Here is a 24,446-nt window from a genome sequence, read left to right on the forward strand (position 1 = left end):
TGAGGTTTCTCCCATTTTTCCCTTTTAAACTGTGGGTTTTCTCTGGAAGTTTTTCCTTGTACGATGTGAGGGTCTAAGGACAAAGGGTGTCGTATTGTCATACTGATATTCTGTACAAAATGTGAAGTCCACTGAGACAAATGTAACATTTGTGATATTGGGCTATATAAATAAACATTGATTGATTGATTGATTGATAGTGGGGGGGTACTGTAGCGACCCTGATAGGAGGCTGAGGGTGTCAATCAGGCATCCCCCGTCTCTTGGCCAATCACAGAGCTGCACAGGATGCTGGTCTAGGTGCGGGCCTGTGGTTGAGCGGACGGGGGAGGGCGGGGAGGTTGTGACGTAGACACTGGTATATATAGGTGTGTGTGTGGAGAGAGGGAGTGTGTAAGGTGTAAACCCCAAGCTGTACCTGTTCCTGAATCTATGATCCTAAGAAATAAGAGTTATTAAAGCCTAATAACTAGAAGCCTGTTTCCGACTCCCTCTGTGAACGTTACACTATGTTGAAAAAAAGTGAAGACACGACATAGCATATTGTGTCAAAATAGGACATGATATGCTATGTCGAAAAAAATGACAAAAAAGTCAGTCGTGAAAACTTTAAAATGATAAAAAAACATCGTATTTTGTGTCGAAATAAGGCACGTTATAGTGTGTAGAAACCAGGTGTAGTATATTTTTGTCGTTAGAAAAAGTCATAGTTTATGAAAAAATACATGGTATTTTTTAGATAAGGGTCCTCCCTTATATAACTATTATTATTTTTTAGTTACCCCTTATATCACTATTTTTTATTTGTGTTAAGGGTCCCCCCCCTATGACAGGAACTTACTTTTTAGATAACGGCCACTATATAAATATAGCATATTGAAAAAAAGTAATAGTATACTATGTTGAAAAAGGTTAAAAAAAAAACGAGATATAATGTCGAAATAAGGCAAAGTATAGTATGTCAAAATAAAACATGATATCGTATGTCGAAGAAAGTGGGGGGAAAGCATAATATCGGATGTCGAAAGAAATGGTTGAACTGTCGGCATTGAAGTGTCCCTCACGTGAGCCTTAAAGATGAGAGACTTACGTTTTGCGAGGCCAGAGAGAGGACCAGCTGCGGCAGGATGTCCTCCCGGACCACGGCCTCAGCCAGCGAGTCGCTGTGGTCGGCCAGCCGGCCCAGAGCCAGCGCGGCGGTCTGCTGGATCCCGGGCACACTATCCAGCATCAAGGGCCGCAGCAGGGTCATCACCCCTGCCGGAGAGGAGAGGATTACACCCTGGGAACAGCAGCCACATCTGACATGTCTTAGTGGTTATTATCGTGTTTCTCTTACCAGCATTTTGAAGCATTTCTATGTTCTGTGGTCTGGCTGCCAGATCAGCGACCGTTTGCACAAACTGCATCCTTGACTTCTGATACTGCTCAAAAACTGCAAACATACACAAGCAAACAGTTTGACTTGAAGCTGCATTTTCCTTCTTTTTTCTTATTAAAAAAACTGCTCGTGCATCTTACCTTGAATTATCTGTCGTTGACTCATTGTTACCCTGATGGAAAATGTGTATTTTAGTAAGAAAATGCAGGTTATTTACACAGAAAACGGATTTAATGAACACAGTGATCAACGCAGCGTTTCTCCTGATGGTCTCCAGGTTTGGTTTAGGTAGTGTTGTTAGGTGTTACCGTGACAACAGACAGGAAGTAGAATGTTCCGTGCCAAAGATCGTCTATTGACAAGATGACTCACCCTCTGAAAAACGTTCAGTGTGTTTCTGTTGTTACCGCTGACTACAACATTACTTTCACCACTTTTACAAAGGGAAAACACGAGCTTCTGGTTTCCTACAGTGAAACGTGTTAGCTCATTTTAGATTTTAGCAGAATGTAATTGTCAAGCGATTCAGAAGTAGCCTTAGACCTACAAATATGGGAGAAATAAGCACAAAGAAGGGATTTTTCTCTGACTTGAACTCACTCAAAAAGTACAACATTTTTGTTGACACGTGAACGTGGATGCATAGCCTGCACGATTCTCATTGGCTGTTATCACTGTCTCTCATACCATACGGTAACTCCGTCAACCTATAACGTTTGCCATCGATTTTGCATGAAGGCTTTTTTAAATATGGTTAATCTCCAAACGTAAACTTTAAGTTAAATCTTTTTGCTGGTTTCGTTATCGCATCCATTGGTCTGTTGGCCATCGTCCACATTTATTTTATTGTTATTCACAGTCTACTTCAAAGACATACTACGTTATGTCAATATGTTTACACCTCGGTCTGCAAAAATAAACCTTATCAATTTTATAGGCTATGACAATATGTGATTCGTTTTGATATCGGAGTAGCCTACATATTATTTGGTAAGCTTTTTTTTACATTGTCACAGCAAACAAAGCAGAAGAAACCACTGAATGGCTGACTGAAAGCATGACAATTATTTAATTGTAATAGGATTAACATTGTATGCTCATGACCTATACAGGTTTAGTTTTTATTTATAGGCTGTATTATTATTTTTGCATTAGATGAAATGCGAAGATTCCGTTTGAGGTCATTGTGTTTTTTAACCAAGGATAAATTATGACTTAAACATAAAATATCACTCCGTTGGTGCGCAAACGGGATATATATTTTTTCGTTTTTCAAAACATTGCAGACATTTAACACGTAGGGCCTATCTGAATTATTATGTGTGCATAAGTATTTTTGAAGCTCTGCGGCACGGCTTGTTCTACTTTAATATTTAATATACTTTATTATTTTGGTTTTATTGGAAAGCTAAGTCTTCTTCGGTTAAAAAAAATGCAACTGTGTTTACTCGTTTTTAATTTTGAAAATGTCATATCAATTAATGAATGTAAAAAAGTACTTATCATACTTTTAGCGTACAAGCTAATATTGCTTGAAATGTATAAAAAAGAAAAGAAAAGGGATAGCAGCGTTATTTCACAATAAAAAAATCGCTGAGGTTTCATTTCGGAATTAAAAAAATAAATGGTAGCCTTTTAAAATAAAACAGTTGGTTATCTTCTATTGAACCTGTATTTCAGTGCAGTAAAGGCAATTACTCATGTGATAAATCATCCAAACAAAACAAAAATCAAAAAGGCTTCAGTCTTCATTAAATGTATTCAGATTGTATCCCAGGTCAGCCTCTTTAACCGAGTTATCTCATTCACATAGACATCTGGCGCTCTGCAGCCTGCACACTCCAATCACGCCTTTATTTGTTAATGCTAAACACCACACAGATGATCCTGCACCAAAATAAAAAGAAGATACCACTAACCTCTTAAGTGTAAAATGTTTTATTTAGATGTTTTATACTGTGCAACAGTAACAATACAATAAGTTGTCCATACAATCGAGCGATACAAATACGGAAAACACAGGGGACATCAAAACATCTGTCGATGAATGTAATGGAACTGAGCCCAAGTCATTCGCAGAACAAAGGGGGAATAAGAGAATAACATTATCGCTGATTAAATATGCATTTTGTTTCTATTTACATGTGGATTCTCTAAAATTGCTAATAACACGATAAAGCAATCCGATCCACTGCAGCTACAAGAAACTGTTTTTTATTAAAAGGCAATTTAAAGTTGTGTTTCCTCCAACAGCCCGAACAAACTCCAATATCGACGCCATACTTCCAAAAAACCTTTGAGGGGCAAACACGCAGATTCCCCTTCATACGAGAAAGGAAATGTTATCATGCATGTTCAAACTGACAGCTTCAAAATATCCCGACACACATGACATAATCATGATTGACACTGAAAACAACGTAAAAGAAAATATAAAAGTCCATCTTCAGTCGATTCTGTAAAATAAAGATGTAGCTTTAAAATGGGATAAATGCTTCTCTCCAACCTCCTTTTTTTCCAACATCAAAACCTGCTTTTTAAAAACATTCCCACCGTCTTCCTCTTTCCTTTTATTCTGAAATGTCTCTGATTCCACTACGTTTACATGATGCCATAATATTTAGAACAACAAATGGAGAGGGAAAGGTCTTCACAACGCGCGTCACCCGGAGGAGGTGGCGGATCCGTTCAGGGTCACGTTCCGGGGCTTGTTGCTGCCGCCTCCGCCGAACTGCGTGAAGGACCGGCTGGGGGTGGGAGGAGGGGCCGCCGGGGTCCCGTTAACCGGGAGCTGCGGGAGCTGTGGGAGCTGCGGGAGCGGGGACTGCGCCGGTGTTCCGGGGCTCGGCAGCGAGGAGGAGGTGGACGGAGCTCCGGAGGGACTCCCGGCCTTGTCGCTGGCAGAGTCGCTCTCTGGACCGGATCTGCTCGCGCTGTGCTGGCCCTCCTGCTGCGCGTGGCTCACCTTCATCTTTTTGCAGCTGGGTCGGACTCTGTACTTCAGCGGCAAGGGGCCATTCTGTGGGGAAGGAAGGAGGTAATTCAATATGTAAACGCATAAAAGCAATGACCTAAACAAATGTTTTGTTTTTGAAACAGCCTTAAGAGAGATTTAGATAAATACGTAAAAAACCTCCCCTGTTGATAACTTACTTTAAGACAAATATATGTTTTAATTAAAACCAAATGCATGATATAAATAGCCCTTTTTATTGAGCCTTACAAGTCTGTATTAGTGTGAACAAAAGTGAACTGGGTTAATAGATATTACCATGAAACTTCCTCAGTTGATAACTCTAACTAGGTCATTTCTTTTACGTTTCCAAATTCATGCAAATGCAAAACATTATCGAATGCTAACTTTACATGCATTTAAGGATAAATCCACACCCGTTAAAAGATAACGAAATATAAAATACTAAATGTTTATTTTGGATGTTGTCCTTTCACAAGTCTGAAAGAATACTTTTTGTTGCAGCAAAATAGCCAAACATCGCTGGATTGACCAGTGCAAAAACATGCGATGGAGTGCCTCACCGTGATAAAACAAATGAACTCCGAATGTGCATCTTCCAAACAACCTAATTCAAAGTGTATTCCAATGATGTAGATGTGTTCATTTCGGTGTCCCAAAACATCCATGACCAAGTCAAACACTCTAGGCCTTATTCCAAAAAAATAATAATCAACCAAACTAAATAAAAACGTCCACAAATATATTCTCAAAGACAGATGAAGCACCTTTCTCTTGTCTTAGTAACACTTTTTGAAATGCAATTTCAGGTCATTTGTTTTGTTCCAAATGTTGGAGAATAACCTACATCTAGGCCTACAACCCAAATAAAAATGTTGGGATATATATATAATGGTTTACCCTCCCTCATCAATCAGCAATCATACAGTCTATATTTTTAGATTTAAAGACAATTGAAAATATGTTTTAAATTGACCACATAGTGTCTTGCCCATGGTAAAACAAAAGGGTGGAAACCCTTTACAAACAGACCAGTTTGACCTCTGTGCAGTCTTTTACTATACAAACAATCTAAAGGTCTGATCTTAAATGTATTTATTACTCAAAATATAATTTATATAGACTATTTTTAAGATCAACAATGTACATAATTGTTTTAACAACAAATAACAAGGTGTTTAAATGCATGCTCCAGCTGATAAAACATGATCATATTTAATATTTATTTGACAACGTGGATCACTTAAAATGACTAATTAACATATCACACATAACAGGATTTATTTGCTGTTAGTTAGACAACATAAATGTAAATAAACCAACCAAAATCAAGTATTTTTCATCCCCAAAAGATCTCTTACCCGTCTCCAAGTGTAGATATATGCTATATCCATTAATGTGTAGTAATCTTTCAGAGGCTCGTCTTCATACATGACTTCAACCTAGAGAAAACATTAAAAAATTAAAAAACAGTGCATATAGGTAACATTTTTTAAATAGGAATTATAATATTGCAAACCCCTCGGATCGACAGATTTAAATTAAAGTTTGAATTATAGCAGTGCATTGTTCATAATAAATAAAAGTGTTTAAATGGTGACCTGGTAGGCGTTCGGGATGTCCATCTTGCTGCGCAGGAACTTCCTCAGGTGCATCACTGTCATGGCTGCCGGACACTGCAGGTACCTCTTGTTAGCAATCTGCAGAACAATGTTAGACACAAAAGGAATAAATATCTGTACACAAGTGTAATGAGCCTGGTCCACCTTAACAGCAGAAACATTGAAGCCCTTTCTCAAGAGGAAACAATGTGTGTAATGTGTCAGAGTTCACAACAGAGGGGAGGCATTGTTACTCATGAGTTGCTTTCTTAAAAAGGAGTCTGAGGTGTTAGATTTTTATTTTGCTCACAAGAAATAATGCTGGCGGAGAAGAGAAGTAACTTACCACATTCTGATCTTTACTCGGTTTGTCCTCCACTGTTCCTCCCAGTCTGCAAGGAATACAAAAGAGAGAATATTAGGACTTTAAAGGTCTGTGATGTTATGTTATTCATGTGCCAACATCAAGGCCTGCATGCAATAAAACAAATTGATTGTAAGCAATAATTAACAACACATATTAAAATGTAAAACAAAAAAAGATCTACAGTTGGATAAAAAGTGCACTTTATAGATTTATTTCCTTAAAACTATATTTGACATACATAGTAATTGTTGTATTTTTCTTATGACAGCAATCCTTAAATAATGTTAAAAAAAAACATAAAATTAAAGGAAATAATAATAAAAAAAAGAATAATTCAATAAAACCCATTTAACTTGTATCAGTTGCTTTTTCCAGAAAAGAGCCTTTGTAAGTGACATCCAAAGATAATTATTAGAAAAAGCCAATTTCTTATCCTGCAGAAAATGTGTGACCAAACTTATCCGGATGCGACTCGTTTGACTCACAGGGATGCAACTGCAACTAGTATAGTTATCCATTAATCAACTAGTCCGAAAATAAACACATATTTCACTCAAACTTTCTTAGAGTCCAAGATGATCTCAAAGATATTCAGTTAAATATGAAATAAAACAAAGAAACTCAGGAAAAAATATCCTCCTTTCTAGCATGAAGAAAATGCTTGAGTGATTAATCAATTATCAAAATAGTTCAGATTATTTTTCTGTTGATCTACTTTCTCATTAGCTGGCTGATCATTGCAGCTCTATTTGGTTTGGTTTCTGCCCTGGAGATTGGAGTTGGATAATAGTAAGAAAGAAAAATAAGTTTGGAGGATAAAAAAAAGAAGATCTTAATATTTCTGATGAAGTACGGTAATCGATGGTGCCGAAACACTCGGGTTAGATCTATTCTGTAAATGAAATATATTATCTGAGACAAAACCCCTTTCGAATCTAAACAAGATGGAACACATGTAAATGAAGCACATACATATCGTCACAACATTGCCTGCCACTGAATTAAATATTTAAGTTTGTTCCTTTGTCAAGAACAGCTAAATAAAAGTGTAGCCTTAATCATTATTGGAAGAAAAGACAAACCTGCTTTGATTGAAGAACTCAATGGAGAGGCTGATGATCTCATCATCTGTGATTATTCTCTTATCGTCGTCTGCCACCTCCCCGCGATCCTCATTAGATCCATTCGACACTGCAGATCAACACACACAGAAATACACAAAGATAAATCACAAATAACACTAAGACCGAAGAAAAACCTAAACAGAGACTTTTATTAAATACAAAACTTCAGGGTTTTCCCACCTTTTTAAACATCAAATGATAAGACTTTTACTCATATTCAAGGACCAACATGGCACATTTTGAGAAATAGATGCGGGTTAATTAAAGTTAAACACTGAGAGTTTTAAAATAAGAACAAGCAGGCTTCACAGAAAATAAATCAAAAGAACTTTGAGTTGTATTTTTGCCCCAAAAATAAAAATCCAAGAACTTTTAATGAGCCGTGTCCACTTTTTTCTATATTCAAAAACTCCAAGGATTGAATTTTCCCCTCAAATTGAAGATATTTTGTGGATTTCCGAAACCAGGTGAAACCATGCTTTAAGAAATGTGTTTCTTCTCTCTTCCCTGCGGTGACTACATGGACACTAAATAAATGTAATAGCATGTTTTCTAACTCACCGTCTACGGGATGCTCCGAGTAAAAGTCTCTTCTCCTCTTCATTTCATCTGAGGACATTCAAAAAGACAAGCAATTAGCAGTCTGAGCAAATACTACACAAATATGAATATTGTCCTTAATACACAACGGGATAAATTCAATCTAAATATAATACGAACAATTTCCAATGTTTGGTAACCATATTTTATGGGTTGGATCAATGCAGCGAAAACCCGCCATACATTCCCCTTATATCATGATATTTGTCCTTAAATGAGTGAAAGATATGAAAGAAAACCAACTTGAGTTTTGTCTGACCTATTTTAATGTTTGATCAAACAGCTCCTACAGAATAGCATGAAACAAAGCAGCCAACAAGATCTGATCTCATGGCAAGCAATTCATTTCAGATTATAAACAGAAAAACATTGAACATTGTATTTCAGTATAAATATGTGTAGCTTTTTGGGGGGTTAATTGATTAGAATGTAATATTCTTTCCCTTTTTATCTTGCAGAAGTGGTGATAACTTAAACACTGTGTGCTGACTGAGAATGAAACAGTTCATCAGAAGAGAGCTGGACGATGTGAGTCAGAAGGAAAGTGAACAGATGTTAGAAACAGACTTTATTCTCTTACTTTTGAAAAGGCCGGGCACCAGCTTGTAAACAATGTCCTGTAGAGTTTTGTCAGACCTGAAGAGAGTAAAGAAAAACCATCAGATTCTACAATACTCAATATGTGTATTTCAAACTAGAAACCAAAAATATACCGATAGTTACATTCTTTCAATTTGATTAAGCGTCTGTAGAAAAAGACAGATCACTGCAAAGTGTTTTCTCTTGTTTGCAAATGCTTTACATTCATAGAAACTTGTTTCTTGACAGACTGCAACCAGAGATGTACAACAGACTTTCATTTTTAACCAATCACTGACTCAGCTGTTCATTCAGGAAACAAAGGGGAAAACCAGAGAGGAGGCAAAGACTGTTCTCAATATCAAAGCTGCCTAACATTTACTATACAGGGAAAACGTTTTTATATAAGAAGAAATATATGTTTTAAATTGTGATAAAATGCAACCCATGATTGGCCACAATTACACAAAGATTCTAAAAATGTATATCAAAAACGGACATGAAAAAGGGAACAGGAAATGCTCACCTTATGTTGAGCAGAGGCTTGGTTTTATGCACTTGTACATCACAGATGGGACAGTATTTGCTGGCTTCCAGGTAGCGTACAATGCACATCTTGCAAACTGCAAACCATGAAAAAGGGAACAGAAACTGTCAAGATCAGATATCATCTGAAATGATATCCTGAGGGAGGCATATACTTTAAAGCAATGTTTTAAATCCAGTGTTTGTGAAGGGAAACATGCAAGAAAGACTCTTGTATATTGCTACAAAAAGATTCCAACAATCATCAGCTTGCAAAACATTAGAAAACAAAAAAGCAGCAACATTATTTTGGTTCAGTTTGCTCACATGAGTGGAGACATTCAATTATGGTGGTGGCGTCTATGAAGTATCCTCCACACAGCACGCACATGAGGTGAGGGTTGAGCTCAGTAATCTTTATCCTGGTGGTTCGATGCATGATGAGGGAAGGCAACAACAATCCTGCAAGAGGAAAGAGAAACAAGTCAAAACAGAGCATGCATGGCAGAGAGACTTCAGAGGGCTGCAGGTCTGTGCCATTTGGAAGAAGGGCTGCTGTTTGTTTGACTGCGTTAAAGCAACATCATCTTTTATGCTAATCCCATAATAAGCAAAGGGGAAGGAGCTCGGTGGCAGATTGATAGGCAGCAGCAGCACAGTCACCTGACCGAGGCGCAGGGAATAATCATAAATCAATCTCCTCCGAGGAGAGATCGATGGAGCCTCCATCCTCTCCTGCGCTTCATCTTAAATCAACATGGCGACATCAGAGGAACATGTGCACTAGCTTTGATCAAATGTTTCCAAGCGAAAGGGAGAGAGCCATGATAAGAAAACATCTTAATTTGGACGCATTCTGCTAAAATCGATACGTTGGATATGCTTATGTTAAATACGGGACTAAATTAAGACTAAAACAGAATTATAATTTTAAATGTAAATGTATGAGGGATCAAATGCAAATGTTGGCTACCTTTCAAAATAAATCGGGTTGGTGCGTCTCCCACTGAGATGGATGTTTATCCGATAAAAATATGTTGGAAAATAATGGTCCAGTGGCGCCCCGGGGTGAGAATGGGTGAGGGTGGCGGGGTGGTGGGAGACAGCCATTCACTGCGTCAGGTGTGCCACTCGGGCTATATGGGGAAACCTGAGCGTTTCTATGGCAACTCCTTTTGCTTTTTCAAGCCCACATGTGTGCTCACCAGTGACCAGAACCAGACAGGATGTGCAACCAAAACAACGGAGAGCTGCCTGCCGGTGTGCAGCCGGGGGGTGAGCGGGACCGGAGCTCCCCGTCCCCCGTCCCCCGCACACACACACAAACACACTGGACTGCCAGGCTGCCGACTGCACGGCTGCCATTTTGTGGAGGAAAAAAAACCCGAGTCGGTTCAACGGGCTGCGGGTTTTCCTTGCAAAAGGGGATAAATAGAACCGCGAGAGCATTAGATCCGCAAATCTTTATGCACCATATGGAGCAGTTTGGGTCCAATAGGGAATAATCTCGGGTTATTGTGGTTCGCTTTGCGCCGTTTCTCTTGTTGTGTGCGCGATAAGCAGCAGGCAGCAGACACTGAAGTTACTGCACACACTGGATCATACTTATTTATTATGCGCCATTATCAACACATAAACCCTTTATTTAACATCAACAATGCTTGTGCTTACACTTTTCGCATATTAGCATTGGACTTTACAAACCCGGTTAGAACAAACAGCTTAAACTCAAACCGTGAATTAAGTCTAGTGCCAGAGTATTGTCGTTTGTGCATTTTACCCAGTAATTAGCCAAAGCCATGTGGTAAATGTATCTTGTAAGGTTGGCAAACAATGATCCAAATCGATGCGCATTAATAAAACTGAGCCATAATTATACGAGCTGTCATTTAAAGTCGTTAAAAGTCTATAAGCTACACCAAGAGGGGGCTGTGCTTGGATGATAGCCAGCCTGTCCCACACTGTTACTTTATGGAGACACAGCCGGCACCGTGCCCGAGCCTCGGCCGCTTTCAATGCTCCACCCGACCTCACCCGGGGCAGGAACGCAGTTTGGACAGCGTCTCGGACTCCACACATGGATCATGATGGATAATGTCTACATACATGCAGGGAGCCTGTTGCGCCATTAATCGATTGACGTGTGTTTGGACAACTGCTCTCCTTGTCCTGAGGGAGCTGCACTTTATAAAACTCTGAGTCAATCATCCCTCACATCCAGAGTGAATTCATGGGGCTGCAGAACCAACAGCAAAACAAGTCCAAAAACACTGACTGTGCATGAATATGAATCACATAGGCTTTGTACTTATGATGGATAGGTTTAATTATTGAGCCTGTTTTGATAACACATCATCAGAAATTCAGAATCGCCCCTAAATCTTTAATTATGTCAGTCAAGTATCAACAAATGAGCAGATTTCCCCTCGCTTCTTGCAATGACCCAAAGCCTCATTTATCCAAAAAACGAGAGCAGCTCCTCTTGTAAAGGTTCCCCATACCACGTAAATCAACAGCAGCTGGAAATAACCCAATTAAAATCAGCAATGGGAAAAACCAAGAACCCATATTCACCACGTTCAGTCAATACAGAAAATCTAGAAATAAATATTAGGGGATTCCTAAATGACCACATGAAACTTTTTGAATAATTCTGAGTTTGGCGTGTTAAATGATTCTCAACACACACTGGAAACCATCCAGTCTGAGAGGCTATAACAACATATCACCAGACCCGTGAGATGTTCAACCCAAGTGGGGGGAAATACATTAATTTGAACCCATTAAGCACACAGAGAGTGCCCAACAGCATTCATGAGTAAAATAATAATTTTGTATCACCCAAGAGGCAGAAGCTCCAGTCCTGTGGCTCCAGATTCAGACACAGCACCAACATATTTAGCCGTATGAGGGTGAACTATATGGAAATCCATGATAATCTTACATGTCAACAAACAAATATTCAATGCTCACCATAGCATGTTTTAAATCAGAAACAACCAAAGCTGTGGCAGCTCGCGAGACACAGCCAGCCTTTGTATCCTGGCCGAGGTGTCGCCACTTTTCTTTTTAATTTACCTCAAAAACCAACCATCCTTCTAAATTATGGAAACCATACATCCAAACACAAACATCCACGGTGCGTGTTTAACGAGGATCCAGTGTTTACCAAGCAGCCGTTATGAAACATTTATGCACAGTGGAAATTGTGAGCCTCCATGTCAAGTATGGGAGCAATCCAAGTTAAGTTAATAAATCCAACATTTAGTCAAACAAAGCCAAAAGCAACATAGCATCGGGTTCCCAACCACACAAACAACCCAACTCTATAAAATAAAGCAGCTGTATGGAAATATAGCGCAGAAGGAGCGTTTGGAGCACTTGCTGTTGTTAACATCTCAGCCAACACAGGCTGGATCGCCGGAGATCTTCCACTTTACATAAATCCAAACGAAGCAAAGCAAACCCCAGCCGAGATCAGCTCATACAGACACATGACTGATAAGAAGGTACAGCTACACTGAGTCTCCGTGGATCAGAAATCGCTTTTTTGTCCAAACGGGGAACATGTTTTGCAGAAAAGTGTTGCGCAGACACGCCGAGCTCCACGTCGGTGATCGCTGCAGCTGAAAGCTCCACATCCACCGCTGGATCGGTACGTAGAAAAAACACAAAAGCACCGAGCCAAACCTCTCCTGCTGCCCCCGTTAGTTAGACACGATATCGAAGAAGACGTACCTGGATGCTTGGCTGGGGATCGGTGGGTCTTCGGGCGAATAGACAATGAAAGTTGGGAGGCAGATCAGCACAAAATGAATAGGAGCCGAGCCGCCATCTTGAAGCTGCAGACGCTGTCAGTGGCGGAGAGCGCACGGCGGACCGGAGCGCATTTCAGATGTGCGAATAAAACCTTTCCTCGCCGCCTGTGCGCTGAGAGCGTATCCGATCCGAGGCTCCAAAACAACCCAGTCCTGCGGCTCCGGCTCGGGAAGGTTTCCACTCTGGCACTGATAACTTTGCCTCCAAAATATCCGCTTCACCCCCTAGTAAAATGCAGCAGCAGTGTGTGTGTGTGTGCTCCGTGCAAACTGACACCGTCCCCAAAATGGCTTGTAGTTCGACCGCCCCGCTTTGGTCACGTGGTCTCGTTGCTTAAGGGTGCCTAGGAATTACTGTCGGTGTACGTCTCCCAGCCTACATACACATAATATTAAAACACACGCATGTAGCCTACATATAAATAGTCTTTTATCCATCCAATCCAATTAAGTGAGAAGCTGTATGTGCGTAACTTTAGCTAAAAAACACAACAGTGCGAAAAAACAGTTTTAACTATTTTGGTGTTTCTATTACGCATGATTTAAAATAACACATAGGCCTAATAAACATGAATCACATCGTGTACTTTTGACCTCAAAAGGGCACACTCCCAATAGGCTCTCCTTCTTTTAAATGGCACTAAGATTAGAGGCGTCTATAAGTAGGCTATGCTGTGCCTTGGTGTTAAAAATAACCACACGCATTACGTTCATGTCGACTTCAAAATGCCTCAATCCGCTCACCCGAGCAGCAGGCAGTCACTTTATTAATCTCTTTTCATCGTGCCTTTAAAAGACCCACGCACTTGGTTAAAACACGTCCATGTGACTAATGGCTCTGGTGTCAAACCTTTGTCACAGGCTGTCCTGACATCTGCGAAAAAATGCGCCGCAACTTCCACGTGATGAATTGGAGGCTTTATCCCGCAGCCAGCGCCGGAGAAAATGAAGGCATCTCGGATGTTTATGGAACATGAGCCGTTGTGGAGCTTCAGCTGAGGGGCTTTGAACTGTCAGCTGTGAGGTGGATGTAGAAGATTAAGAAAGTCTAAAAGGGGAGCGACATTCTTACAGGGCAGTGCAGGAAAAAGAAAATAAAGTCAAAGATTTTAAAAATAACTCCCTGTCACCAGTCATCCAGGAAAAAGCGCAACAGAGCAGGAAGAAATGAAAATAGGGCAAAAATCCTAGTAAAAACACAAGCCTGCAGTTACTTTGCTCCATATTCAATCTTAATCTCTGACATAAAACCTACAACGTTGGCCTCAATTGAATAATAAAGTAAAACAAATCCCCACTAAATGTAGCGTTTTTTAGACAGTGTGCGCACATCAACCCGTGGAATTATTCAAAGCAGAAAGTGGATTTTTTAATGTATTTTTTTTCAGTTTTATTTGAAACACAAAAGCTGTAATGATAATTGTCTCGCATGCATACACGTCTTGTCAATCTCAGGTACAAAAGAAGCTACAAAGAGGAAAGCAGTGCGCTGGAGCTGCTGAGGTTCAGTGCTTTGTGGAGCAGAAACATGCGAGGAAACTGGACACCGGCATCACATCTGACTGGCTTTCTCCACACACTTAGCCGCGTCCTTCAGCTTCCCCACCAAATCCTGCAAACAGACAATCGTTTTCAACAAGAACAGGTCCGCCAAAAATAAACGATTTAAAAAGTAGACTAACATTTACGAATTATGACAAATAAGAAGTAAACATGCGTGCAGATTGTTTGATTCCTTCCGACTTGTCCCTGATTTATTTAGACTCGATGTCGATTTTAATTCACCAAATATTTTGCATCGTGAATATGATTGCTGCACACGTGATTTAAATACTGGTCGGCTCTCACTTTACACAAACAGAAAGCATCATACAATCAAAGTCACACTGGAACTTGGTTATCTTGTCAATTATCCAGTGACGATGCAAAATGCCAATTTTTAACAACTTGATGCATCACTATATCGGGGACAGTAGGCTACGTTGCATATGAAATGTTCTGCTGCAGCAAGCATTTGATCGCGAAGATATGAAACAATTATAACATGTATTTTCTTTGGAAGTTGTCCTGACTGAAGAGGAAAATTGCAACAAGCTCCGTGACTCGACTTTCACTTCTGCTTTCCCATAGACATGCTGCATGTTGTGCGTAAAAGCTATTCATGCATCTGCAACACGGTGTAATTCTGGAATAACAGTGACAGGAAATAAACCCTTCCTCTATACCTGCAGCTGCTCCACTGTGCATGTGAAGTTTATATCTTCCGGGGATCCTTCATTCTGACAAAAGGAAACAAACAAGATCGTTGTTTTACGCACAGAAATGCACCAAACATATGCATATATAAAAATCAAGGAAAGTGTAGGATATGCATAAAAAGGTGTTAGTCTTACTTCAGTGTTCAAGGCAATGCAGTAGAAAGGCTCGTTGACCTTATCGACCTGATTGTTCTGTCGGGGAAACAACATTTTAGTTTGGAGCAAGAAATTGTGCGTCAAAAAAAAGACGTGCTCGAAATAGTGTTTACCTTCACGTGGTATTGAAGACGCCACGACACATCGTTAATATGAGGGGGACACCTTCCTATGCTATGGGGGGAGGGGACAGAAAAATACTTAGATTAAACATAATTGAATGTATAATTTCTTCTTAATGTGTAAGAGAAAAAGCTGAAATTTGTTCTGACCTAACCTCCTCTGATTTGAGCATTTTTAGCCAGATCCATCTCGCTTTTAGTATTTTAGAAATATCCATTAGGAGTTATTTAACCCCGTTTATAGTTTTGTTGGTCATACTTTTTGTGAGGTGCAGAAACTTTATTTTTATAAATCCAACATTTCTTTGCAACTGTTTTCAAATCCGTTTGCAGACAAAGCTTCTCTTTCACAAAGAGCGTTTGTTTAAAGAGGGTCATAAAACATTTACATTGCAATTAATCACTCCATGTCCCTTTTGACCCTCTTTGCTCCTCACTGGGCTGAAGCAACAACTTCCGTGCTCTTCCTTTTATAATATTACAACTTTGCCAGGTATTTGAGACTGCATCAAAACTATTTGAAGATATTCTCTGCTTTCGATCCGTGCGTCTTCCCCCACTCCTGATGTCATTAATCATCAGTGGAGTTGAATAACAAAAAAATAGAAAGTTTGATGATCAGTGAACCATTCTGAGCTAAATTGTAAAAGAAATTATGCAATGTTTAATTTTAATCTCTACAAAAAATCTCATGACCCAGTTCAATCCTGGAGATATATTCAGTTTGGATAACACAACTAAAAATAACCTCCACAAATGACACTCACCTTGCTAACAGTCGCTCCAGTTTTTTTTTATGTTTCTGTAAAACAAATCCAGTATAAATGAGCAAATCAGCAACAAAATGATTTATTTCTACATAATGTAATGTTGTTTGAACTGTCACCTGATGTGCTTCATAGAAAATGTCTATTCTCTCTGCACTGAATGTGAGCTCTTCGAGGCAGGAGCTGCAAGAACCAAAAAACATGTTATTACATTTCACCCAAAAAATAGCAAACTTTAAAACAGCAACATTTCACATTTTTGGACACTGGCAATATAACTTTACCACATGTATGTTTATCCTTCCTAAAAAAGAAGCAGGAGAACAAACACACCAGCCCTCAGTTACATGTTCGAGTCTCCATTGTCCAAACGGTTTAGTCACAGTTCAAATGTAGTTTTAGAACATGAGGAACTACAAGAAAATTCAAAAGATGGGTTTTTAAGGGAGTAAAATAAAGAAAACAAAATAATAAAAATACATTCCTGGAAGTGTTAAATATTCTTTAGCTGCATGGTGCTTGTTGGACACCTTCAAAATATCTCCTTTCATTTCTACTGATTAAAATCTATTTACCCCTTTGGGTGTTTTTAATGACTAAAATGCTTAACGTTTAAGACAATGCATTTGGAAAATTGCTAGAAGGTGTGATATAATAACCACTTAAACTAATATGTCAAACCTGACATTACTTATTAAGACTTGTATCCATATGCTGTTCAAGAAAATTTGCAATTACCAAGAAAACCTTTTATTAAACTTTTTATTTAAAAGGACATCCCATAACACATAACATTTGGTATTAACATTCAAAACACATTAGTAATTGACTTTAATAACACTATGACCTAATCCGAATCAAATTGCTTGCAGCATTTATTTTATATACTATATTTCCCTAATAAGAGAATATTTTACATATTTCATTATCTTGTTGTAAAGATCTGAGGGAGATGTCTCTGCTAACTCTATAAATACTGAACATAGAGCAACAGGCTTTCTTCTGTCACATTGTGATATGAGCACTTTTCAAAGCCACAAACCAGCACCTAATGAGTGTATTTTTAGCACGTGCAGGGTTCTATAGCAGCTTTACAGGAAACCTCTCACCTTATGGTTGACTTGTCTGCGTTGAGTTTGACCGCCTCCAGGATGAAGGTGGTGGCTGCAGTGTGACTCTGCTTCAGCGCGATCCGCTCCACCTGCTTCAGCTCGGCCTGATCTGCAACACAAACACACTGTGAGGACTTTATATATTCTCCATGGACACGACAGACGCGTTTAACTCCTATAAAAGGATGTGCGATCCATACTCTCCAGATTGACGTGCAGAATGGAAATCAATCATGATTTGCATGTGAATGGGCCCCTCAGCTGCATCAGCCAGGGGTCCTTTGTTTGTTTGTATGGTGAACATTGCACTTTCTATATAATTCTGCCATTATAAAGAGTCGGAATGCTGCAGAAGTTGGACAAAACATGGAGAAAACAACCGAAGCAGCAGGCATGACAAAGTAGGAGCTGTATTGCATGCAAGTCTGCTGTCAATATGCATTTCGGAAAGACCTGCTACTAGCTGTTAACAATCGGATGTGTCCCCATCATCAGTTTGGACTAATGTTGATTGAAATAGTCCAACATGGTGTTTCTAATGTGTTGAGTGGAACCGTTTGAATGACAAAGGGAACCAGAGGAATATAAAGCAGGCAGCAGCAGAAATGACTAATAAGAGCTTAAGACTGGCAAATGACCCACTCCTCTCCTCACAGATCTTACATATAACATGTAGCTTAGACAACATAAACAACATAAACAACTCGGAGCCGCAGAAACCCGCAAACACCTAGGCAGCTCCTCCACTCGGGGAGAAACCGGAAGCTGCGATGGGGACAGAAGCTCCAGAATCGGCGGCTCACCGAGGACTCCGGGGTCCGCCTGAGAGGAGAGCAGGCTCCGGTAAGAGACCTCCAGAAGCTCCCGGTAGCAGCTCGTGATGAAGACCGAGGGGTCCGCGAGCTGCTGCAGCCCTCTCTGCACAGACTCACACAACTCCATTTTGCAAAAGGCGGAGCCACACCACGTGACAGATCAGCTGATCAGCGTGTGGTGGAGCAGCACGCGGCGAAATCCCTGGGGGTCGACCAGAGGAAGGTTTGGGAGCGATATTTATGGGGAGGGGATTGGTCTTTTGGGAGTTTATGTGTTGGTTTCCATGCGATGTTTCCTGTTAGTGCTCCACAGACTGAGAGCTATGTCTCTGCAGTTACATCTGCATGTGTAATGACCACACTGAAACAGATGGGGGGGCTTTTCTGTCTCATTCTGCTGCTACACCCGAATTTCCCTATAAATAAAGATCTTATCTTATCCCACTGAAAACTAAAAATCTAATGGACTTCGTGGACAGTAATTACATGTACTTAAGTAAGCTTACTTTATTACAATGTTGGGGTATTTCCATTTCCTTCTATTCCCTATTTTACTCTTCACAGGCAACTATTCTACTTTAACTGCACTACAATTCTTGAATTATGTTATAGGCTATATAGAGATTAATAATACAAAATATAATACAAATGGATATATTGGTTCACATATGTTTTACTTAGTAGAAGTAGAAGCTCAGCTGTAGCATTAAAGGGATGAACACATCAAAGCACTACTATTTACAATTAAATAATATTGTATTATTCTTAACTGGGCCATTGTGCAGAATTTAAAAAAACATTATGCTAATAATTTGGTAGCCAACTTCCACTTAATATATCTCCAGGTCTTTGCTCAATGTCTACACTGTGGTAAAATGTTATATAGAAATCTTCTGTAATCTTCATCTGTTTAATGTAAATGTATGTTGACCCATACACATATCTATTCGTACAGTTAGCTCTATAGTGCATTATCGATGTATATCACTCATGAAGCCAAGATAACACTGAGGACACTCTTTTTACTGCAGAGATGAAACCAGAAATCTGTGTTTTTCTGTTGAAGCAGGAGATGAAGTGAAACCAAGTGATTATTAATTAGAGAGTTAGAGTTGTGTACAAACTCTGCAGCCTACATCCTGCTGGTGTAAGAGAAGAAAACACCTGCCACTTTACAGATTAATTTCAAGAGCATTGTCTCTCTTTTACTAATGGCTTTACCACATTAAGCATGTTACAGTTTAACTCAGTAGTTATTTATTTAAGTGAGTCATTTCTCTTCTCATAAAGCAAAGCAGAACTGAGCATAGTGTCCTATTTCCCTGTTGAAGATCAGGATAAACAGATGGGGATTGTTGAGATGTGGATTGTGTGAAAGGATTCATAAATACTTTTTACTTCCAATGCACATTTCTGCCGAGTGAAGGCAGCTCACACCCTTTTAATCTCCACTTCATTGTCTCTGTGGTTTTGCTGCATTTATCACCACAGGGCCTGTGCACTTGGTCATCATGTTGACCTGATTCTCCATATTAATCATCTGCATGCTGGTGTTTTTCACAAGGGGAACTTCCCTGCCTGTTAGTGAGCAGAGGAGGTCACTTTTACATTTCCATCATGTCAGGAGAAAACATGTAATCAGTCTGTTCTGCAGTCTAGACAAAAACCTTGTGACAAAAAACCATAAGAAGAAAGGAAATTCCCTTTTGCATAAAAAATACAACTGTGTTATTGTTTTTATGTACTGTAATGATGCTGCTTGTAGATGTAGGCTACTAAAACTCTTACTTTAGGGTATTTTAAATCACAACTGAAGACCTATTTGTTGTCTAAGTGCATGTACTGCATTTTAAGTTAGGCTTACCTTTAAGTGTTTGTTGTTATTTTCTTCTGTTGTAAACATGTTTTATTCTATTCAAAGTGCACTTGTAACCCATATCTTGAAGGTTACTGCATGAGTTCAGTTTTATTTTGTTGCTGACTGCAATGATTTTCACTGTGCACTAAGTTCGGAAAAACTACAAATAATTTATCTAATGTCATATGAAATGTTGCATGGGATATTGATGCTCCATGGCAAAAACGGATTCTGTCAAGCAGTTCATAAAAGCTCTCCCCTCTGTGGCAAATGTTTTATAGTACCTTAATTATTTTTAATATTTACTTATATATATACTCTTTATGTAGTTTACACACCTGCATGGCTCGATAATTAAACATTGATACGACCATGACCGATCAGTGTCAAGAGGTCGCAATGATTTCACTTATTTTCGTAAGAGCAGGTTTCCTCCAGCAGAAACTAACGGGGGAAAGCAGGAAAAACGATATATTGTTTTTAAACGTTGCCTTTTGTAGGCTATCTGCACCACTTTTATAAACCATAATTTCAGACAGATCGTTCATTAAGAGAGAGCTGCTATCTCTGTCCCGGCCACGCGCTGAAGTCTCGCGCTGACCTCTGACTCGCGCTTTGTCCAAAGTCCATCCCGGCTGCAGGTCGGTTGTGAAATAGGTTATCCTTCACTCTCTCCCAGCTGTAAGACATGCTGTAAAACATGCCTCTCCTCCTGTGCTCCCCCCTGCTGAGTCCCCTCTCACGTCTTGTTATTACATAATCAGAATATTTGTTTTCTAAGTGAAACTGCTCCATAAACCTGATTTAAATTTGACATGTCTCCCAGTCACACACACTGAACGCAATGCCAAACATTATGATTAGTCATATTCTGCCGTGTAACACATTATCCTTACATTATGCAGCGTTTTAATCATTCTTTCAAAATAAAAGTCTGTCTCAGTTTGAAAATCGAATAACTGCCGATATAAATGAACCCTTTCTATAAACAGTAACCTCCTATTCTGCAGTATCTTTTCAATGCACCCCCCTCCTAATCCATTGAACAAAACAGGCTGTTTTCTTTTCATTATTATGATCCCTCTTAAAGTTGAAAGGAAACACTTTATTCAGATTACACAATAAATGTCAGAATGCGGATCATTTTCTAACTTTACCACTGCATTTTAACTTTTTTAACATTTATGCTTTAACATGTCCTGTAGCCTATAGGCCTACTGCGGAAATGTAAAAAAAAACCTGAATGGTTCAAAGATGCACGATCGACCCTCTAGTTTCTCAGCTTGTGTCCTCTTGACGTATGAAAGCTTTCAAAACAAAACAAAAGCGTCATGTGTAAGTCAGAAGTTGCAGGATATTTGAATAAAGGTTTACATTGTTTGCGTTATGGGGGAATAAAGTTAATTTCACCTGAGCTGTAAATCCTATAAAGTTTTTCTTGCAGGTGAAGTGATGTTGGAGAGCCTCTGCTGCATTGCAAATATAAACGCACGCTGATCTCCATCCCTATTAAAAAATACACATTACATTACATTACATTCCAATTTTCTGTTTTGTGTTCAGGTGAATCCTTACATGCAGAGGAAGAAACAATTTAGTCTAAGTTTTATTTCCCGCCACTGACTGTCTCTTCGTGCTAACGATGGCAAACTGGAACATCCCCTTTAAGAGGGCTCTGCAGTAATATGACCTTGGAAAATGTGTGCATTTTCAACAACAATGGAGCATATTTTCAACAGCTGATTATAAGACAGCGATGTGACAAGGAGGAATTTTTCACCTTTTAATGTTCTTGGCAATATAATTAATTGTAAGCTGGGGTTTAAAGTAACCCCAAGGCACGAACTGACTCACATTTCTACCGTTCTTCTGCTGGCCCTGTTTTTATTTTTCCAAAATATAACTAATGCAAATCTGAAAAGTGTGCTAACTGTTAGATGTTTGCATGATGTAATCATTTGTGAATCTGCCTGACAGTCGAGGCCAGTGTCTGTTGTCTGTCTCGGTGGCTTGTTCTCATTCTTTACAGCTTCTGCGGATTGTTGCCGTTTGGAGAGATGCCGGTAACGTGAAAGACTCAAATGAATCACAGCTGTAAACAACAAAACCTATTTTAGATTATTAATATAATTTTGCACAGTATATTGCTCTCCAACATTAACACGAGTTACATGCATGCAGACCTCGGGGGTCACCACCTCAACCAATATATGTTGTTATACAGATTAGTGGGAATAAGATAAGGTCCTTATTGCAAAGTGATTTCTACGAGTGTGGAAGTGACCTGACCTACAAAGTGTGCTCACTTTACAATTTACACTTATACAAGATCATAATGTTAAATCTTCTCCAAAATCACAGACGACTGGTGACATTTCAAAAAAATCTCCTAATGGGTTATTTAATTAAAAAACCCTAACTCTCATCTTGTTAGTTGTAACATTTAATTATCGTGTTTTATGTATTTGAATAGTTCAGCTCCTCAGCTCATCTGAATGCTATTATCTACAGTTCAGCCACCATTTGGGATAGACGTAAATTCACTCATAGTCAAATAAGCTGCACGTTTTTGATGTAGGAAATAAAGAAACCTACCATTTGTTTGCCTGATTCAATACTCTCTAGTCCAATGATCCAATGTTTTACCTTTCCTTTTTCCGCCTGTAGCATAATCCGGGTATCCCTGAGTGTATTCGAAAACTTTCTCCCATGCGAATTACGGTCATTGGCAAATAACGTGAATTAGGACACGGCGTTTTAAGTGTTGCCTTACCAAACACTACCCTATAACGCTGTCAATGGATGTTATGGGAGAATAAATAAATAAAAACAGTAGCCTTCACTTCTACAACCTATGCTATAATCAATATGAATGCTCCAGTCAAATACGCTGCGTAAATACGCAAATATCACAGACATTCAGTAACAACGTTTAGTCTGACATGTTGACGTTAACACGTAATCCCTAAACTGTGGTTATGTAATGCATGGGATAGTCTGGTTTAAAGTGACACCAATAAATCCACCTATTATCACAATCCTATTCCAGTCTGCAGCATTTAATATAAATTAGTGGCTGATTGCTTTTTGTGAGATGCAGCCTAACTAAACTACAACTAAAGTTTTATTTTGTACTGCAGCAGCTTTTTATCTTTAGTCAGTGGGGCAAATATAATTTTTTAAGCATGTTTTGGTCGATCTACAATCAAAAAATGTTGTTGGCAAATATGAAATGTTACTAGAAATATGCACAATGTAGCCTATATATTATATATAATTAAAATTAACCGTACAAAATATTTTCTAGTCTATGCATTTGCCTTATGCCACGATGCAGTCTAAAAAAGCTCCGTACATCCAGAATATAATTACAACTTAATTAAGCATGGAGGAGCATGAAACCACATCTCCCAAACCACCGGCTCCAGGGTCAGGACCTCCATGTAACAATGAGGCCCCGAGGAGGAATAACCACTGAATCCATCGTGATTCATATCTGGTTATTAGCTTATAACACAACCACCAACAGTAACCAGAGGAGAATTATTGAAGATCCCTGGAGGAAAAGACTGGCCTTTTTCCCTTTGTGAAGCATCGTCTGTTCAACCACGTTTTAAAAGTAATTTCAGCTTCATTTGTTAAAACAGATGATAAACCCTGGAACTAATCTACACTCCTCTGATCTGGTTCAAGAGTTTATTTGTTGAACAAACAAACAGCCGCTGGGATCAGATTTGGCTGTTTAAAGGTAATTTTTAAGGCAGCTGGTAGGAGGTGAAAATTGCTTGCAGATAAAAACAACAGATCCCAAAGCAATGCCTGAGTGCTGTGTGTGAGGGTGTGTGAGTGTGTGTATATCCACATGTGTTGGAGAAAAAGAGATTTTTTTTTGCAGAGTGATTCTGCCCCCTGTTGGGAAAAAAACCCCTCTCCATCCCCTCCCCCTGAAAGCACTGCCTGCTGCTTTTATAACGCTTTAATTATTTATTATTTTTAACACTAATCATCATATTTCATGACTTTTGCTCACTTGTGCTTTTTATTTGGTGAACAACTTATTTTGAACTGTCTGCATAAATCACACTGAATCACAATAAAGACATAAATACAAAATATATGAAGCCTATCAGCATATAATCGCCTGAGAATTAACAATATGATTGATGAATCCCACTTAAATGCGCAGACAGAGGACGCCCTGCAGAAAAAAGAGCCATATAGAATCTGTAATTAACGTCTCCCTGTTAAGTACCTCATTAACGTGGTTATATATGGAGCTAATTAAATTATTGTCCTGCAGAGCATATTCTCCTCTTTATTGAATCATTCTGATGTGTACTCCGTCAGATATGGTGGTGAAAGAAGCACGGATGATGACGAACTCCCCCC

At 39.1% G+C, this 24,446-nt stretch overlaps 3 protein-coding genes across 4 annotated transcripts; all 3 read right to left on the minus strand.

The window, feature by feature from the left end:
* Positions 1-1,064: 1,064 nt before the first annotated feature.
* Positions 1,065-1,676, minus strand: LOC104945775 (sperm-associated antigen 6-like; the record flags this gene model as incomplete). The annotated part of the gene is made up of 3 exons (XM_010771493.1): positions 1,522-1,676; positions 1,340-1,435; positions 1,065-1,257 (listed from the first exon to the last, which is right to left on the minus strand). Coding segments are annotated over exons 1-3 (314 nt in total), but the record flags the coding sequence as incomplete, so codon positions are not given.
* Positions 1,677-3,303: 1,627 nt separating this feature from the next.
* On the minus strand, positions 3,304-14,169 carry bmi1a (bmi1 polycomb ring finger oncogene 1a). Of its 2 annotated transcripts, none has more exons than XM_010771491.1 (10): positions 13,820-14,169; positions 9,479-9,613; positions 9,153-9,249; positions 8,628-8,683; positions 8,009-8,056; positions 7,406-7,514; positions 6,303-6,348; positions 5,957-6,055; positions 5,717-5,797; positions 3,304-4,400 (listed from the first exon to the last, which is right to left on the minus strand). In XM_010771491.1, exons 2-10 carry the CDS (start codon positions 9,588-9,590, stop codon positions 4,044-4,046), a joined length of 1,005 nt encoding a protein of 334 aa, XP_010769793.1. In that variant the 5' UTR covers positions 9,591-9,613; positions 13,820-14,169; the 3' UTR covers positions 3,304-4,043. The 2 variants fall into 2 exon arrangements, with proteins under 2 accessions (XP_010769793.1, XP_010769792.1); XM_010771490.1 differs by lacking the exon at positions 13,820-14,169 and adding an exon at positions 12,890-13,312.
* A 175-nt stretch (positions 14,170-14,344) lies between these two features.
* commd3 (COMM domain containing 3) lies at positions 14,345-18,414 on the minus strand. Its single transcript, XM_010771492.1, has 8 exons — positions 18,188-18,414; positions 17,382-17,493; positions 16,392-16,455; positions 16,273-16,307; positions 15,497-15,557; positions 15,363-15,419; positions 15,195-15,248; positions 14,345-14,581 (listed from the first exon to the last, which is right to left on the minus strand). The coding sequence occupies exons 1-8, from the start codon at positions 18,324-18,326 to the stop codon at positions 14,522-14,524; spliced, it is 582 nt and encodes a 193-aa protein (XP_010769794.1). The 5' UTR covers positions 18,327-18,414; the 3' UTR covers positions 14,345-14,521.
* Positions 18,415-24,446: the final 6,032 nt, after the last annotated feature.

This window comes from Notothenia coriiceps, unplaced genomic scaffold (assembly GCF_000735185.1).
Source record: "Notothenia coriiceps isolate Sejong01 unplaced genomic scaffold, NC01 NC01_scaffold00010015, whole genome shotgun sequence".
Classification (NCBI taxonomy): Eukaryota; Metazoa; Chordata; class Actinopteri; order Perciformes; family Nototheniidae; genus Notothenia; species Notothenia coriiceps.

Excerpts from the sequence above, each read along its gene's own strand:
- commd3 (XM_010771492.1), bottom strand. The coding sequence starts at position 18,326 with ATGGAGTTGTGTGAGTCTGTGCAGAGAGGGCTGCAGCAGCTCGCGGAC. Across the intron at positions 17,494-18,187 it reads GGCGGACCCCGGAGTCCTCG|ATCAGGCCGAGCTGAAGCAG; the intron begins GTGAGCCGCCGA and ends TTTGTGTTGCAG. Across the intron at positions 15,249-15,362 it reads GCATTGCCTTGAACACTGAA|AATGAAGGATCCCCGGAAGA; the intron begins GTAAGACTAACA and ends TCCTTTTGTCAG.
- bmi1a (XM_010771491.1), bottom strand. The coding sequence starts at position 9,590 with ATGCATCGAACCACCAGGATAAAGATTACTGAGCTCAACCCTCACCTC. Across the intron at positions 8,684-9,152 it reads AAGCCTCTGCTCAACATAAG|GTCTGACAAAACTCTACAGG; the intron begins GTGAGCATTTCC and ends TACTCTCTTCAG. Across the intron at positions 8,057-8,627 it reads GGTGCCCGGCCTTTTCAAAA|ATGAAATGAAGAGGAGAAGA; the intron begins GTAAGAGAATAA and ends GAATGTCCTCAG.